We start from the raw sequence: 19,549 nt of genomic DNA on the forward strand, positions 1-19,549 counted from the left end.
CCTGTTGCCTGGAAGCGGTACGAATCTGGATGGGGAAGAACAGGCTCCAACTCAACCCGGCCAAGACCAAGTGGCTCTACATATCGGCATCTCGTATTGTCCAAGATTTACCATCTTTGGTTATGGGGGGAGAGGTGTTGCCTCCCGTTGATAGGGCGCACAACGTAGGCATCCTCCTGGATGCACGACTCAATTTAGAACATCATATAGGAGTCGTGGCCAGGGGGGCATTTGCCCAGGTTCACCTGGTGCACCAGTTGTGCCCCTATCTGGACCGAGATGCCTTACGTACGGTCACTCATGCACTCGTCACCTCCCATATACTGTAGATTACTGCAATGCTCTCTACATGGGGCTGCCCTTGAAGACCACCTGGAGGCTTCAGCTGGTGCAGAATGCAGCCGCATGGGTTGTGATGGGAGCATCCCGATACTCCCATATTACACCCCTCCTGCGTGAGCTGCATTGGCTACCGGTTGCCCTCCGGGTGAGATTCAAGGTGCTGGTTCTTACCTATAAAGCCCTACATGGCTTAGGCCTGGAATATTTACAGGACCGTCTGCTGCCAGGAACGACTTCCCATCGCCCTGTGCGCTCACACAGAGAGGGTCTCCTCAGGGTGCCATCGGCCAGACAATGTTGGCTGGCGACCCCCAGGGGGAGGGCCTTCTCTGTCGGGGCACCTGCCCTTTGGAATCAGCTCCCCCGAGAACTTCCGATGGCCCCAGATCTCCGGTCCTTTCATCGCGACCTAAAGACATACCTTTTCCAACTGGCCGAGCTGGACTGAAGACGGGGTTTTTAATTTTGTTTTCATTTTTATTGGTTTTTAGTGGGGCTTTGTAAATTTAATCTCTTTTAATATTTGTATTTATTGTTTTATTGTTGTTAGCCGCCCTGAGTCCTTCGGGAGATAGGGCGGCATATAAGTCCCATAATTAAATTAAATTATTGTGTTGAAAATAAGAGGAGGAAGACAAAATAAATAAAGGCAGGATAAAAATCAAATAAATAAAATAGACACTACCCAGTTTACAGTGTTAGTTGGAGTATGGTTGTCATCACAGTTCTCTACTTGTCTGGAATGTGCAGTGCAAGTTTGCTTTCTAACATATAAACATTTCTAAGAAAAAAGTGTCTGGGGAACTAGCATGCAAGAATAAAAGTGAATGTAATATAAAATAGAAGAGCACCCAGTTCAGAAAACAACATAATATGATACTGTATTGACCATTCATTCATTCATTCATTCATTTTGTCTATGGAATAGCATACATGGAGTAGCAATACATATTACCATTTCACCTAGTTTAGTAAAACACAATAAAATATAAATGTTAAAAAGATATGTATTCAAATGCCAATGTCTAGGCCATCTAACCATTGAAGTGCAGCAGTGTTGACCACTAGTGGTAGTGCTTATGTGTATATTTGTCATATGTGTAACCGGTTCTCTTATTCAATGCAGGCCTGGTCTTCCAAAGCCTAGAACGGACTTCCAGAAGTGGCATCCATGTACTTACAGCAGGTTGTTCTAGGCCTGGGAGGCCTCTGAGGCCTAGGCTGGACTTCTGGAAGCCAGCCGTTTCTCCAAATGCAGCAAAATCTAGCTACTGGTTCTACTTAACCAGTGTGAACTGGCTAAATCCCACCACTGGTGTATACTGTGTTTTCCCCATAAAATAAGCCCTAGCATGATTTTTTTCAGGATGCTCGTAATATAAGCCCCACCCCAAAAATAAGCCCCAGTTAAGATCGTCAGCCAGCCAAACACATTTAGTGCCGTATTTTCCCCAAAATAAGACCTAACTCGAAAATAAAGCCTAATGTGTCTTTTGGAGCAAAAATTAATATAAAACACGGTCTTATTTTCGTGGGAAACATGGTATTTGTCATTACTGCATATTTGTCATAGCAAAGAAGAGATGAACAATGGTGCATGTTTATATGAGATGTGCTTTAATGAGAAGCAAAAGCTGGAGCACCTGATTATGCATTGTACTTTAAGAGTATTGTTTCTTGTCTTATTAATTCTTCTGGAAGAAAGAACAAGTCCCATTAACATGATATGTTGTAAATATCCATTGTCAACTGAAGGTACCAAAACTTCGCTGTTCTCTTGGAAAAACAAAAGAAAAAACACACACGCACAAGTGAGCAAGAAGAAAATGCAAAGATTCTTTGTGATTGATTTAAGTCTTCACGGGTTATTGTCACTTCACTGGATTGCCAAGACCTTTTCTCTAAGTGAGAATGAAATCTTGAAAACTACACTATGTCTCCTAGTCTCTTGAACTAGGCATCATAATTATTATTTTTTCAGTGCTTCCAACTATTTTTTTTACATGGATTTGATTGTTGTGATATGTTTGTGACGACTCTTAGCCACTCTTGAAAACCTTAAGCAGGGTTGAAGTGTTTAGTACTAGTTGATCTGTTATAAGGTATCTAGCTTGAGAGAAATGGCAAATCAATTCCGTTTCGTTGCCATGAAAAGATCACAGATCAGTCCAAAAAATCATCAGTGGAGCTTCTCAGTCATCCAGGTCACGGTTGTCCCAAAGGTGCTTTTCAAAAGGCAGTGGGACTGTCTTTGTTTTTCCTTGAAAACATTTTGCTTCTCGTCCATGAAGCTTCTTCAATTCTGACATACTGAAGAAGCTTCTTGGATGTGAAGTGAAATGTTTTCAAGGGAACAAAAAAACCGAGAAAGTCCCAATTGCCTTTTGAAAAACACCATGGGGGACTGGGGGGAGGCACAAAGTCACCAAGAATTGAGTTTGACCTGAAGGAAATTTTCCTTCTTTTTTCCAGCAGTGTTTTGTTAACTGCCCCTTAATTGGAAACAGCTTTTAAATGGAAGATGGATACATTTCCTCAGGCAGTATTTAAAACTGATGGAACAGAACAATGTTAATGGTGAGGATGGTTTAATTTGTTGTACTCACCTCCCTTTTTATTTTATTTTTTATTTTTTTCAAATTATTAAGGCTTGGGCTAGGGTAGTGGTATAACACCTTGAGTTTGGGGTTCTATCCTTCAGTCAGCTGTATTCTTTTTCTTTAACACATGTTGTTTTGTGTTAAATTTCTTTTAAATTTCCATAAGTTTTAAGTCATTATAATTCAGGAGTAGCCTAAAAATTGAATGTATGTATGAATCCATGAATGAATAAACGAATGCATTAATGAATGCATGTGCTGAAAATCATCATGTATACACCAGTCTTATCTTTTCCATGTAGTATAAAATAAAGCAGTATTTTTCATAGAAGGTGGTAAATTAATGGGAAGCTCATTAAGAGCCATGGTGGTGCAGTGGTTAGAATGGAGTATTGCAGGATAATTCTGCCGACTGCTAGCAGTTCAACTCTCATTGGCTCAAAGTTGACTCAGCCTGCCATCCTTCCAAGGTTGGTAAAATGGGGACTCAGATTGTTGTGGGCAAAATGTTGACTCTGTAAATCAGAGAGAACTGTAAAGCACTATGAAATGATATATCAGTCTAAGTGCTACTGCTATTGCTCTTATAATAGGAAATACCTAGAGAAGAATAATGCTATACAGTATATTATGCCTCTAAACAAAACAGATTTGTGGCAGTTTCATGATTTGCTGCAGTATAGTTGTAGGATTTGCCATTGCTTGCTTCCTGTGGCTGTGAAAGAATGACTGGCCCAACTGGCTTTCTTGCCTAAGGCAGGACTAGAACTCACAGTCTCTTGTTTTCTAGCCTGGTGCCTTAATCACTATAACAGACTGGCTGACTTTTGTTTATCAGATTTCCTACTTTCTGTTGCAGACTGCTCTGTTTTGTTAGGAGAAATCTGAACTTTGTAAGTTGGGTCTTACAAAACAGTACTTTTCTGCAGAAGATGGTTCAACATCATTAATTGTTTTTTCTCTCCCTCACCCAGGACAGATAAATACATTTACGTGTTAGTGTTATTCTTCATCCTGGGAAAATATTCTTTTAATACCTAATACAGTGGTCATAAGTGTTAAAAAATTAAACTTCACAGTTTGATGATTTCATTTCAGTTAAATAATCGAAGCATAGCCAATTTTACTCTCCTTCAGTCTGAAAAAAAATGCTCCCCTTCACAGTCACTAACCCATGGAATTAGATTTGGCCAGGGGATGGAAAGAATGCTGGTTTATTTTCTCTTATGCTTGCTTCCATTCTTCAGAAAACAAAACAAGCTTCTGATTTTGATGGAGGCCAAAGGATTAGATCTGCTTTGTAATTTGTTTGCTCCGCACCCAGGGAAATGTTAAATACTTGAAATTGTACAATGTTCTCTGAATTCCATAAACAGCAAATGAACTCTGTATTCAAACTCCTTGTGCCAGGCTGGCTGTTACAGTGAAGATTCTTGCTGTTTCTGGGGTGAGGGAGTCCTTCTAAATAGCTGATTTCAGTTCATTCGCTATTAAATAATTCCCAGAATTCCAGTGTGGCTGTATATTAGATTAACTAAAGGGAGAGATACGTCTCCAAAAGCAATTGAAGAGCTCCCTTCAAGAGATTATGCTATTGGACCGAATCCATTAATGCTTACCTTTCACATGAATTCAGGCAGCACTCATTCCAGTAAATGCTACGAACACAGATGGTAATACAGGGACCATTAGCTATCATATGGGGATCAGTGATAAATCAGTGTAAATGATTCAGAAAGCAAGTCCTACTGACTGGACTCTGTTGACATGGCTGTGCTGGTTCAGAAGAGGTTCCATAAGAAACTATAATTTGTGCAGGAGGACAAATCCTATCTCTCCGTGGTTACATCAGCCCATCCCTCTAGACTGGGCAAAGCAGGCATGTTGAAGGTACCATCAGCCACAGATCTTCATTTGATGGTCCCAGGTGATGTGTCTTCTCTACTGCAAGGCTTGTTTTATGGAACATTCTTCCATCCAAAATTAGACTAGATCCATCCTTTAGATATTCAAACAACAACAACAACAACCCTCAGGTCTTGGCTGTATGTTCAGGCCTGAGTCTCCCAATCAATTGTGGACTGGCTTAGATGGCTCTATTGTTGAGGTGGCCATTTTTATCCACTACTCTTTGCTTTCTATTCTCATTTTCATTTAGTGCAAAAGCTGGCATTAACTTCTCTGCAAATTTCAGAATGTAAGAACAGCCTTGTTGGATCAGACCAGTGGTGGGATTCAGCTGGTTTGCACTACTTTGGTAGAACCGTTGGCTAATTTTTTGTTGCCCAGGCCCAGAATGGACTTCGGGAAGCAGCATCCACATAGAGAACTGGTTGTTCACATATTTGAATCCCACCACTGGATCATACGATGGTTCATCCTTAGTCCTTAGCTTGTTTCTCACAGAGGTCTCCCAAATGAAGGGGAGATACATGGCCACCTCCCATTATTGTTTCCTAGCTACAGATGGGGGACTTGCGGCCACCTAATCATTAATCCTGGTTATTGGTCATGTTGTAGGTAATGGAAGTTGGAGTCCAATAAGCTAGTCTCCTCTTATTCCCTTCACTTAGTCTCTTCTTCTAAGTGTAATAGGTTTCTTCTCACATATCTAAGTTTAATAATAAACAATGGTTTATTTTTTTCCTTGCAAAAAGCTGCTGCACTGGGATTGAATCTAATTGTTCATTGTTCTCTCTTACTCTTTCTCTTCCCCATCCTGACAGTTCAGTTAGATTTACAGGATTGGTTTCCTCAGAACATTAAAATGTATTGCAATTTATTCAAAGTAATATATAAATCACAAAACTTAAGGGATTGGGGCGATGGTTGTGGGTTTCTTTTTTTTTTTAAACTCATTTATTTGCTTAACATTTAACAAAAGGAAAACATCTATAAGGAATGGTTCTAAATTTAGACCTGAAATATAGAAGGAGTTCTTATCAGTTATTTTATAACGTAATATCAGCTTGCATTCTGTTACCCATTAGGTTTGTTCTGGGTCAAATCAGAGGGGCTTTCAAACTCGATAAGTCATAGTAGAAAGAGACAATTTGCGAGAGGATATATTGCTGAGCTATAATTATCTTATTCTTTTTTTTCTTTTTTGCAGCCGTAACACATTACTCTTAGCACCCGCTGACAATAAATAAATAAAAATCTCATTGCAATTCTATCACTTAACATTAGAGTTTGCTTTCATTTTGCCGAAAGGGACCATTTAGTTTCAGAATAGAGATAAGGAAATAATATTAAATTGATAAGAGGGGGGGGGAAAGAAAACAGATGGAGGCTGGGTCCAACAAATGGATTTTCTCACAGCATGTTGCAGTGTGGAAATATGCCTTTCAGAGATTCAGTCAAGCATGCCGTCTTTCAATGGATTCTGTCCGGTCCCCATTTTATTGACTCCTCTATTAGTTGGGATTCCAGAATTGCTAAGCACATTGTGTTATCTTTACAAGGTTCTGATGTTTTGTAAAAAAAAAGAAAGAAAAAAAAGAAAAAGAAGTTAAAAATCAGGAGAAGTCTAGTAGAACCTTTGCAAATTTATATATTTCATTAAAAGTCGGACACTTTCATAATCTACAGCTCACTTCATCCGATCCGTGGAATAGGTAAACTGGCATAGCAATTAGATGAGGTGGGGAAAACTGGGGGAGACAGGATAGCTGTGAGGATGCAGGAGACATGTGAAACAGATTACAGGTATTTTATCAGTTAACTATTATGTGTGAAAATCCATTATGTTTGTTGAGATCTTTCAAGATAGGCAAAAATGTTGAATGTATGTTTTGCCAGTCTCTCACTCAATTGTCCAATCAACCCTGAGATTTGTAATAAGGGTGTCCTGGGAGCTTCAAATGCTCTCATATTTTGCAGGCTATCTATGGGGTCATCTCCCCTAACATTATCTGATTTTCCTAGGGTGGCATTTTCCAGGTCCCTTCCATCAAATGTAGACACCTTGTAGGAGAAGAACAGGTGGAGTTGAGGGGTGGAATTAAGCATGTTATCAGTCTAGAATCATTACATTGCCACAAATGGTCTAAGCCCAACCCCTCTTGAATTCTTTGATCTTTATATGTTATATTATATATTATAAATAATAAATAAATAGTCCATGTTTTGAGTCATGATTTCAAACTGGTAACCCTTAATTGTTTTACACAAAATATGATCTGTTTGTTTGATGTAAAATCTAGTAAGGCATTATTGATAGACGTTCCCGTGCATCATATTAACAGAAGTCCATGTGAAGTTGCCTCTGATTTTGCATATGCAATTGTTGGGGATGTGTGATGGTGTTGGTTTTGTAAATGCCGGGGCAAAGTAGACATTTCAGTTAGTTGTAGAATCTGATCCTGTTGTTTCTTGAACTTATCAGGATCTCCTTTTGGGTTGTTGTTTTTTTTAGCAGTTCTGGAATCTATTGACATCTTTATGTACTATGTGGATAGTATACATTGGCTATGTATGGTTCAGCTCATATCAGCCTTCCCAAATGGTTGCAAAATCCACTGCAGCAATGCTGGTTAAGGAATTGTGAAAGTTATAGTCTTTGTACATCTGGAAGATGTCTGATTGTGGAAGGATGTTATATAGGATGAATTTTGTCCAACATACAGTATATACCATTTTCTTTACTGACCTAATTCTCAGTGTTTTTCTCTGCTTTGTTTGTGTGCCATTCATGATTACAGCCCCGAGATTTTGTTACATTTTTAAAGGCATTAACTGTACAACTGAGCAAATATAAATGCAACGTAGGCATGAAGATAAATGTCATACGTAATGAGTGTGTGTGTGTTAAAATAATTTGATGGTGTGTTTCTTTCCTTTTTGACCTTTCTTATGTATCCATTGTGAAGCCTTCAGCTGGAAGGAAGTGAAATCCTCCTAGGTCCAGAGGTGACTTGTGGTCCTATAGAACTGATGGTCTCCACTCCGTTTGCCTTGACAATCCCGCATTGTGCAGATGTGAACTCTGAGCATTGGAATATTCATTTGAAAAAAAGAAAGCATCCAGGCAAATGGGAGGTAAGCAAAATTACTGCCAGAAATAGATAAAAAGTGTAAGGGTGAAGCTGATAAAAATTGGAAAAGTTGGAAACCATTGCTAAGATGTTAGTGATACTTAACAATAAAAGCAAGAAGATTCGCCTATGTATTTGGAGCCTAGAGTCAACCTTGAGATAGACAGTATATAAACATAATTGGATAGATAGAAAGATAGATGAAAGAAAGAAAGAAAGAAAGAAAGAAAGAAAGAAAGAAAGAAAGAAAGAAAGAAAGAAAGAAAGAAAGAAAGAAAGAAAGAAAGAAAGAAAAGAGAAAAAGAGAGAAATTTTAGTTTGGGGGTTTCCATTTCCAAATATAATCTTAGAATTGTTTGTTCTGATGACTAAACAGTCTTCAATGTAAACACTTATTTATCAGTATTTTCATCAACTTATGTCAAGATTTGGCAAGCAGGCTATTCAAGACCACATGCAATCCCCAACTTCCTGTTTGAGGTATCCTAAAGATTCCTCTAATTGCAATTACCCATAATAAACAACACATTGCTGCAACATGTTACAGAAAAAGAAGTATAGAGTTGGGAAAAGAGCAGGCAGAGCTGGGGAGTGCAGAGTTAAGCGAGTCAGCAGCCTAGAGTCCTTACATTGCTACAAATGGTCCAAGCCCAACCCCCTTAAATTCCACTGATCCTTATCTGGTGCCAATTTAGTTTTGAACTTTAGTTGACTAAATTCTTGTGTACAGGCTTGAGCAATAAATCTTCTGAACTGGAACATGTGTGTGATCCTGATCCTTCATGCCTGACATTAAACACTAAAATTAATTTAAATGAGTTTAAAACTAAATAGAGATCACAAACCCCCAACTCCGAGAGAATGGAGAAACTCTAACTCAACCAAGTGCAGTTCTTCACCTACAAATGTTTTTTTTCGGAACCCCTGACCAAGAAAATAGTCTACCAATTGTGCAGGGTAGACAACCTTGGCTCTTTTATGACTCGTGGACTTCAACTCCCAGAATTCCTGAGTCATAAAAGAGCCAAGGTTGCCTACCCCTGCTATAATGTATAGAGTAAGTCTGTTCCAAGGTTTTGTTTTGTTTTCCATACAAAAACAGAACAAAACAAAACCTGCAAATAGAATTTGTATGGAACCTTGTTTTAATGTAATTCATTTTCTGTCAAGTCACTTTTGCTTTTCTTCTTTCTGGGCTTAATGTTCTGACGTATCCAGGAAGTGATGTCTGTAGAGGAAGAAACCACTTCTTGTTACTGCCTCTTGGACCCATATGCTTGTCATATCCTTTTGGACTCCTTTGGAACTTATGCTCTCTTTGGAGAGCCACTTTCTGATTGTTCTGTTAAAGAACTGAAAGTAGCCGTCTTTGGCTGTATGTCCTGCAACTCTCTAGATTACAGCCTAAGAGTGTACTGTGTTGACAACACTCCCTGTGCATTTCAGGTAAGGTGACCAAACCATTCTTGGTCTTTCCAGATGTTTAATGCAAGGTGGGCAATTAACTTTCCCAAAGGGTCACATAAGGAACTGGGACTGTTGTGGAGAGCCAAACCAGTGGTGGGATTCAAATATGTGGCCAACTGGGTCTCCATGTGGATGCCGCTTCTGGAAGTCCATTCTGAGTCTGGGCAACAAAAAAATAGCTACCAGTTCTGCTGAACTGGTACAAACGGTCTGAATCCCACCACTGGGCCAAAACAATGTAACCTGATTTGATGTCCTCAAATTCCATCAACTCAACTCCTCAGGCTGCTCCAGGTGAGGGATGAGCATTGCGTGGGCACCTCATCCTTCTCTCTGGCCACCTGACTGAAGGAGCACATGGTGACTGCACAGAGACAGATCTGAATCAGCTTCTTCTTCTGCCCTTTGCAGCATGTTTATTTATATTTGATTTTTAATTTCCAATTGTCCTGACATGAGCTGGGCAATCAAAAGGGCCAGATGTAGTCCAGGGGCTGTAAAATGCACAGGGGTTTTTTTTGGGGGGAGGGGTGTAAGGGGCTATGCTCTATCCAGAATGCACTGGAGTTGGGTGGCTATAATAAATTTAAATAATAAACAATAAAAAATGTGCTTGCGTTTCTTTTCTGTGCCCAGAGATACAGAAGGGAAAGGGAGAGGAATTGTGCAGACATTCTAGACTGCAGAGAAGGTCTAAATAGCCTCTCAAGACAAACCCAGTTGTAAGGACCAACGACAAGCAATAGTTAAATGTAACTTTGCCCTCTGAAACAAAAATAAAATAAAGATGCCAGCCAGATAGTAAATATTGGAGATACAGAAAACTGTATATGGCTGGCTTTTTTCTTCTCAAAGTCTGCCTGAAACCTCAGGTGGCTTATTCAGAACAAAAGAAGCTCGATGCAATATGTTAAGTGTGTCCTCCACACCTGGTCCTATGCCATAAAAGATGGCCTGCCAGATCTTTTCCTTTTTTTCACAAAGAAGTGGAAGGATTATAGAAAGTTCCAGATAACTGAACATGATGTGCAGCTTGGTCCTAACAGACATTTCTCCCAGCAAGGACCGTCTTTCCTTTTTCCCTGGGTAAATGGTGAGATTCACAGCCAGATGTAGTTCTAGCCGAGCAAGCGCGATGCAGTCCAGTGCACGGTTTTCATATTTTAATTCTGATGTGTGTTTTTTTTTTTCAAGCTCTTGCTTACAGCTCTTCTGTATTCGATCAGGAGTAATGAGCTCTGAGTATTCGACAAGGCATCTGGATGCCAAGCGCTTGGAACGATTCATGCACAAAATAAAGAAAATGTTAAACAATAGGATCCATAGAATTTCCAAGCTTGAAAAGAAAGAAGAACCTAGCAGACATTCTCCCGTTCCCAATTGGCAAAGTCCTTAGAAACATCCACAAGCTGCAGAAGGCAAATATTTGATAATCTACCTCCAATAGTTTTCTTACCCAGGGAAGACAATGCACTGAAGAATTTAACATCAAACGGTCTCACGAAATTAAATCCATACAATAGTGTATGCAATCTTGTTTAGCAATTGATTTATTGAAAGCAGAGGCTGAAGTTCTGATCCTGATAGAATAACCTTCTGGGTCAGATAGACTGGGCAGTCATTCTGTCTTTCGTTCTCTGCATGCAACATCTTGCCGTGGTCAACTTGCCATGGCCAATTCACTGTAGCCAACTCGCCATGGCCAACTCACTGCGGGACAACTTGGCATGGAACAACTTGCTGTCGGACAGCTCAACAATTCAATTGAATTATTTAAAATCATTTTAAAAAATATTTTAATTTTTGTCATTCACATTTCATGCTGTCCCTCCTTTGTCATCTTTTCTTTAATGATTTTATTGGACTATTTCTTTGATATTAGTGTAACCCGTATCTCGCAGCAAGTTGCTCCACGGCGAGTTGGCCAAGGTGAATTGACTGCAGCAAGTTGGTTGTGGCAAGATCACCTTGGAGAGTTGGCCGTGGAGGATGGGCCATGGAGAGTTGGCCATGGAGAGTTGGCTGTGGAGGGTGGGCCATGGAGTGTTGGCCATGGAGACTTGAATTGAGGTTCCCTGCTTTAAGGCCACAAAGCCCCTTTTCTTGCATCCTCTGAAACTGAAGCTTTGTGATTTAGTTTTCTGTTACTTTAAGAGGGGAAGCGTACAAAAACTATACACAACAACTGAAAAAGAGACATATGAAATGAGCAATAGAATCTCTGAAATCTCTCTCTCTCTCTCTCTCTCTCTCTCTCTCTCTCTCTCTCTCTCTTTCTCTTTTACAGGACGTGGATAGCTGGATTGATCCACAGGAGCTTTTCTTTTAGAATAATGCCTTAGCAAAATTCTAGTTCTCATCCCATCACCTTCAGCATGGAGGGAAATTTCTCAACATTTAGCCTACAATGTATTTGTTTTCTATTCTCCATTGTTGCAGGATGTGATTTCAGGTGAAAGACACCAGGGAGGTCAATTGCTGGAAGAGCCAAAACTGCTGCATTTCAAAGGGAATACCTTCAGCCTTCAGATCTCTGTTCTTGATATCCCCCCTTTTCTCTGGAGAATTAAACCATTCACAGCATGTCAGGTATTTGCATAGGAAGACTAATGTGTGTGTGGAATGGATGAGTATATTTCCCATTTTTAATAACCAAGCAATTTCAAATCTTCAAGGCATATGACTTTGTGAGGTTCATTGCTTCTCTTAACACAATGCAGAGACTTTGGGATTAAATGTATAGTTTAATATGTTGGTTATCTATGGACAAGCCACATTTCCAGGATATTATTATTATTATTATTATTATTATTATTATTATTATTATTATTATTATTATTATTATTATTATTATTATTAAATCTAACACTTTTAAACAATGAAATAGATTCTGTACTTTTACCTCACCCATTTCCAAAATGTACAACAAACATTATAAATTTATGAAAGATTTGGAGAACATAGTTTCAGATCATTCTGACTAGAATATTGGGCAGTCTACAATAAGAACATTTGGAATAAATAAAATATTAATGATCAATTTCCAGTTAAGTAGAAGTAGAGATCTGGGCATTCATCTGATTAAAATAAAAGATTTTTGTCAAATATTCTCAGATAAACCAACAGATGATGTCATCTTGGCTGACCTTGAAAATAAGCTAGGTCAGTTATGGTTAATAATTGGTTAGTGGAGCTGGAAGCTATAAAATAGATTTTTTTTCTTTTTGCAACCTTCTAATCCCTTGCTTCAGAATGGGGTCAGGGTGACTGAGTGGAGCTGAGCGTTTACTGGCTGGATGCCCTTCCTGATGCCTATGTGGAGTTTGCAGCAGATGTTTTTCTTTTTGCGCCCTGATAGAGAAACTTTGCCACTCCCTAGCATTGAGATCATTCGCAGTTTTGGAGTAGGGTACCATCAGTATGCTGATGACACCCAGCTTTTTATCTCAACTCCAAACAATATCAGTGATGCCCTAGACGTGATGTCCCGCTGCCTGAAAGCGGTCCGGGAATGGATGGGGAGAAACAGGCTTCAACTGAACCCGGACAAGACTGAATGGCTGTACGTACCGGGAAACCAGGAGATTCAGAACGTCCCACTGCTTAACATTGGGGACAAGTTACTTCCCCCTGTTGATAGGGCCCGCAACCTGGGTGTCCTCCTAGACTCGCAGCTCTCCCTGGAAGACCACATTGGAGCTGTGACCAAGGGGGCCTTCTCCCGGGTTCGACTAATTCGCCAACTACGGCCTTATCTGGACCTGGATTCCTTACGTACAGTCACCCATGCCCTTGTGACATCTCGCCTAGACTATTGTAACGCTCTCTACATGGGGCTGCCCTTGAGATCCACTCGGAAGCTTCAACTGGTGCAAAGTGCGGCGGCACGGACACTCTTGGGAGCCTCCCGATACTCCCATATCACACCTCTCCTCCGTGCGCTGCACTGGCTTCCGGCTGCCTTCCGTGTGAAGTTCAAGGTGCTAACGATGACTTACAAAGCCCTACATGGCATGGGTCCGGACTACCTTCGGGAGCACCTTCTGCCGATGTCAGCACCCCACCGTCCTGTGCGCTCCCACAGAGAGGGCCTCCTCAGGGTGCCACCGCTCAAGGAATGTCGGCTGGTGGCCCCCAGGGGGAGGGCATTCTCAGTGGGTGCGCCAGCCCTCTGGAACACCTTACCAACAGAAATCCGGATGGCCCCTGACCTCCGTACCTTCCGTCGCGACTTAAAAACTTTCCTGTTTCAGCAGGCTGGCCTGGCATGATAGCGTTAATTGGGGTCCCAGTTTGTGTTCATTAGTGTTTCTTATTATTTTTATTGTTCGATCTGTATACCTTCCTTCCTCTGTACACCGCCCCGAGTCCCTCGGGAGAAGGGCGGTTTATAAAAACTAATAAATAAATAAATAAATAATAAATAAATTGAACTATCAAGTTTCTGAGTGATAGGTGAGCATTTTCACCTCTAGGTCACTGCACCACTGGGCTGTAAAATAGATTAAGAAGTTAACAAAAAAAAAATCATTGGAAGTTAATACTAAACAACTTCTTGACTTTTTCTAATAATGGCATTTTGCATTTAAGTCCAGCTTGGCTTGAGGTAGCTTTTAAATTCCTATCATTAAAAGAGCAAAAATAAAACATAATAATTAAGCTGTAAGAGATTTGACACTAAGGGATTAATTATATTTAAAAATTAATATGCTACTGTGAAATAATATTCAGTTTGCAAACAGTAGATTGTAACTTTTAACTATATTAGAATAAATCATTAACAACCTGGTTTGTGGGGGGTTTAACTTAGGACACTGCAGGACAGCACAAATTAAAACAGAAATGAAAATGATTATAGAAAATAATCTGAAAGATTTTACCTAACTCAGCATTATCCATGACTTCTGTTATATATTTTCCTTCAACAACATAATATTCAGCTTTAGCAACTCAGCTTCCCTTTCTCTTCTTTTCCTCCCATCTGCAAAAAAGAGATAGTTTTTAAAGAGAAAACTAATTACACTTCCGCTTTATAATGTTGTTTCTATCTTGTTTTTTTAATCACAATTTATAATGTTGCTTTTATTGTTTTTCTTATCACAATTAGTATCTTGGTCTTACTGAAACAGGTTCTAAACGCAAGGCTTTACTTAAGAGCTATTGTGTGTGTTTGCGGGAGAGGGTGTTTTTTTTAATGAACCAGTGGTTTGGAAGGAAACTCATAAGTTACATATTGTTGTTTGCTTCCTTTTGCTGCGTATGCTACAATTGTTTTATTGATGTTTTGTTTTATTAACAAATTCCGGAGACTTCCTCCATCATGTCAGAGGAAGAGTTGATTGTGTTGATTTTATCTTAGCGTAGGGCAGTTTGACTTGAAAGGTCCATGAGATGGAAAGAAGCACAACCTTTTTGCATTGTTTCTTCCTTGCAACTTCATGACACAAAGTCATTTCTTCCCCACTTCAGTTAACTTCCACATTCTGGATAGAGAGGACCTTTGGTTTGAAAGAGGGTTTCAAAAGACAATTGGATGAAGAAGCTTCATCAGTTCTGATTGGATTGGGGAGGGGGAATGGAAGGATCATATTTCTTTGCAGTCATCTAGCACTCTCTCCGAGTGCTGTTGAGGCCACTTGTGGATTTGTCTGTGCTCTCAAGGTCACCTGAATCAGAGTGCAAACGGGTGTGGAATCTTCTTTGAACTGCGCTATAAACAGGAGATAGGTGGTGTCATATGTCTCCCCCTGTTCTGTACCAGCCTGCTACCGGCCCTGCAGAAAAGGCAGGGACAACCCCTTTACAAATGGCAAGAGGCTGGAATTAAGCCTGCCAAATTTATTAACATAAAACAGAGCAAAACAAGACACCAACCATGAAACAGGAGCTATGAAACAGGAACTATTCAAGCGGTTGCCTTCAGCAAACCAGCCCTCCCATGCATTCCCCTTTTATACAGTTCAGGGCGTGGCTTCTCTCTGCCTCCTTCCGAGGTGCCCCATTGCCTTCCTCTGTTTACTCCTGATTGACTGCCTCCTGCGTTGGGCGTCCTTGAACAGGGCCAGCTGTGGGTCATCTTCATCCACGCTGTCAGGCTCACACAGCTGGGTCTCCGTCGTGACCAGGTGGGAGGGGCCTGGCTGAGGGCTCTCATCAGCAAGCTCTCCAACACCCCCCTCCTCCTCTGAGTCATCCGACCCAACTGCCGAACCCACAGGCTGACCCTGAATCACAACACCCCCTCTGTTGAGGGAGGGTTGTTCAATTTTAACATAAATGGCTCTTGCCTTCTTCAAAAAAGATTCCACACCCATTTGCACTCTGCTTCAAGTGACCCAGAGGGCATAGATAAACTCCTAAGTGGCCTCAACAGCTATCAGAGAGAGTGCTAGATGACCACAAAGAAATGTGATCCTTCCATTCCTGCCCCCTTAACCTGTCGGAACTAATCCTTCCATCCCTCTCCCCATCCAGACAGAACTGATGTAGCTTCTTGGATAGAAATGAAACATCTTCTTCCTCAAGGAAAAATATAGTCCGATTGCCTTTCGAAAAAGCACCTTTCAGACAGCCATGAACTGGATGACTGAGAATCTCCATAGGCATTCAAACTGAAGTTGGGAGGGAGCCAAAGTGGTATGGTAGGTAGGTTAAGGTGTTGGACTAGGAGTTGAAAGTCTGGACTTCTTTTCTCCCTTAAATACAGAAGTCATCTGTATGACTTTAGGCCAGTCTCCCAGCATAGACTGGAAAGCTGAAAGCCATCTATCTACCAAGCCACACTGATCCAGATTGGTAGATTACAGTCCATAATGTTCAGTGAACAGCTTTTCATTGCACCGGATTGATTGATGATGACGTTATTGATTCAAGATGGATAGTTTGGCACCTGAACCAATGAAAAACCTGGGATCTTTATTATAAATGCCTTCTTTTATCAACTTTCCATTATTTGTTATTTCGTGCCTATGTGATTCAATGTGCCAGTTGTGACCTGTCTGTCTTCCTGCTGACTTTAACATGAAAATCTGGCATTCTGTGAAGAAAACAGTTAATTCCAACATTGATTCAAAGACTGTGTCAAGGATCCACATAGCTTACAGAAGTCAATCGGTGGGGAGGGGAATATAATGAGCAGTTTCATCCCAGTGCTTCATTGGAAAAGGGGTCTATCTTCCTTGGGAAAGACAGGATAAAGAGGACAGATTGAGAAGCATTTCCTCAGCCTTCTTTCTCATCATCCATGCTTGTCAACCAGTCACTGCATTATGTCTACCGATAAGGGATTTTTCAAGATCTACAATAGTGGCTCATTGGTAAAAGTATGCAGAGTAATGCTCTTAAATTGCCAACTGTATTATAGTTTAAAGATTCAAAACCCACCGCTCACTTAAAATAAGTTGGCTTCCTAATACCTTGCCTTGCTTAGCCATCCTTATCCACAGGTGATCTCTTATTCCTTCAAAGCAAATGTTTATTGCAAAGCCTCTTTATTTAGCACTTATCATTATGGTTTGTTGCCTAGTCAGCCAGATGTTCAGATGGAACTGACATTTTTATTCACCTATCGAGTCCTTCTCAAGGACCTGAGATAGGCAGATGCTGGTGATTGATGGTGGCATTGCAGGATGTAAGCGGGTCTGAGTAAAGCTGCCTTTTGCAATTGACTGATGGTGGATTTGTCAATGCCGATGGTGTTCAAGTGGTGCTTCAGTTATTTTGGGATTGCACCCAAGATGCCTATTACTATTGGTACTACCTTTGCTTTCTTTTGCCACAATTGTTCTGTTTCTATTTGCGTGTCTTTGCATTTTGTTATCTTCTCCAGTTCTTTCTCTTCATTAATCTTTTGGTTTGGTCAATTTGCAAGCCACCTCCATCCTGTCCCTTCTTTTCTAGGAAGTTCCTTTTTCTCGTGTGTGGCGCAACAACAAGCAGCCACTTCACTGTGCCTTTTCCCTGGAGCGCTACACTCCTGCCACCACACAACTCTCATGCAAAATTTGTGTCAGACAAGTCAAAGGCCATGAACAGATCCTACAGATCCAGACATCAATTCTAGAGGCAAGTTCTTCTTTCTCCAGTCATATCTCTATCCTCCTTTGATGCTTTGTTTGTGCAAAAGGTGTTTACAGAGTATGGTTATATGTATATTTATGTGAGTTGCATGGGTGATGCACCTAAAAAACCAGGCAGGCTTTCAATTGCACTGTTGTGGTTGCCACCTTCTTTGAATATATGTATGGAAATATATACCTGATTTCTAGGTGCATCACCCACACAACTCATATAAAAAAACATGCAGCATTTTGATTGTACCGTCTTGACATTTGTTACCACAACCTGCAGGCATCTCTGAAACAAAAGTTGAACAATTTATCATTATTATGAGTAAAGGACTGTGTGATTCTTGGAAAGTTGTTAGCAAAGAAGAACTAAATTGAATGATAAACTAATTAATCAGGCAGATGTGAGAACAGGCATAGGCAAAAGAAGAATATGAATTGCTAATCAGGAAACACATATTTCTATTCCCCATTGCCCAACCATCACCCCTAACGAGAAGTTAACAAATCTTTGGCTGTTTATGGAGTGAAATACTCAGATAGCAAGAGGAAGAATCATTTTATAAATGTGCTGAATTACATTTTCATCATAATCAGATTAATTTGCTTTCTGGGAGGGAACAATAATTTGACAGTTCTGATTACAGGTGAAAGAAAGCTACATTGCAAGATGTGATACACTATTTAAAAAAGAATGTTGATATTACAAATGGCTTTTTTTTTAAAAAAAAGATCATCATAACTGGGCTGTAAACATCCAGAAGGCCACTAGATAGTAGCCAAGTATTAAAATTTACTATATTTGTTTTCTGACATCTAGTGGTTCTTTGGAATTTTTGCAGCCCAGCGATGGTAGCCCTATTTTAATTCTTATTTTCAAAACATAAATACAAGACAAAGTTAATTCAGAAATATATGGGGGGAAATGAGCTCAGTCCTTCCATTTATCACCATGAGTGCATTTCATTGGTTTGTTTGTTTGATAAAGCAGGTAGCAGAAGCTTATCTTCAAGGAGCAGAGTACCAAATCTGTTGCATATTTAATTTAAAACAATCTGGAAATATGATGTACTCGCAGCTTTCCTATTGCTTTGCCTTTTTTTGAGATGAGCCATAAATGTTATATGAAAAGGCTTGTAGAAACATTCCCATGAAATATTTAGCATACACTAGCACCAAGACATTGCAGATAAAGAGCAAAATATCCTGATACGGAAAATATGGAGAAAGAGATATGGAGGAAACATATAAAAGTGGGGGGGGGAGGTAGTTTGTTACCCATATAGGTTATGGTCTCAGGTATTGCATGGGAAAATGAAAAACAAAAGCTGGGAAAAGGCAAATAATGAACTAGAGACATAGAAACTGCTTTAAATCACATCCTCTTGCAAAAGACGACTATAGATCTGTGCTAGCAGGTCTGCTTTTCCTAGAAGAAAAGACTGTAGCCAATCCCTTCAAGTCAAGGTATGAGTAGAAAAAAATAAAACCTAGTAAAAGTCAAGAGTACTCAATAAAATGCAGCAAGGATTGGATTTACTTACTTACTTACTTACTTACTTACTTACTTACTTACTTACTTACTTACTTATTAAAAAATATGTTAAGTCAACCAAATGCACTCTTTTCCCCCACAGTGAAAATAAGGGGTGGATCATTTTTCATTGCGGAGCCTGGGAAATTAGCACCTGCGTTTGTTTGCTTTATACTGAGGGGCACATGACATGGACTTCATAACTTGTTAACTAACCTAGTTCCTTTGCATGTTGATTTGATTTATTTTCTCTCTTTTGAAATTATGTTCGGGCTCATTACAGACTGGAATGTAGGAAAACTTCCTACATTCCTAAACTGAAAAGATAAGCTACCAGAAGGATGGCTGGAGACTCTCTCCTGATAAGAAAAAGTCTCTTAGTGGCAATGTCATGGTTCCGACAGATGAAACTCTGCAAAAGAACCTTGAGGTATTGTTTACCTTAAAGGATCTTTTCTTCGAGCAGCATAATATCGGCACTTACATAGTCGAAGCCCAAAACTG

General features: G+C 40.0%; 1 protein-coding gene across 1 annotated transcript in view; it reads left to right on the forward strand.

Moving 5' to 3' along the window:
* Window positions 1-19,549, forward strand: part of UNC5D (unc-5 netrin receptor D) — a gene marked incomplete at both ends in the record, with an annotated part of 295,103 nt that overhangs the window by 263,347 nt on the left and 12,207 nt on the right. Inside the window, 4 exons of the mRNA XM_081333414.1 lie at window positions 7,814-7,982; window positions 9,197-9,424; window positions 11,885-12,034; window positions 17,345-17,509. Of these exons, the coding sequence (XP_081189540.1) occupies window positions 7,814-7,982; window positions 9,197-9,424; window positions 11,885-12,034; window positions 17,345-17,509 (712 nt within the window). The remainder of the gene's footprint in view (window positions 1-7,813; window positions 7,983-9,196; window positions 9,425-11,884; window positions 12,035-17,344; window positions 17,510-19,549) is intronic.

This window comes from Vipera berus (genome assembly GCF_964194415.1).
Source record: "Vipera berus genome assembly, chromosome: 8".
NCBI lineage: Eukaryota > Metazoa > Chordata > Lepidosauria > Squamata > Viperidae > Vipera > Vipera berus.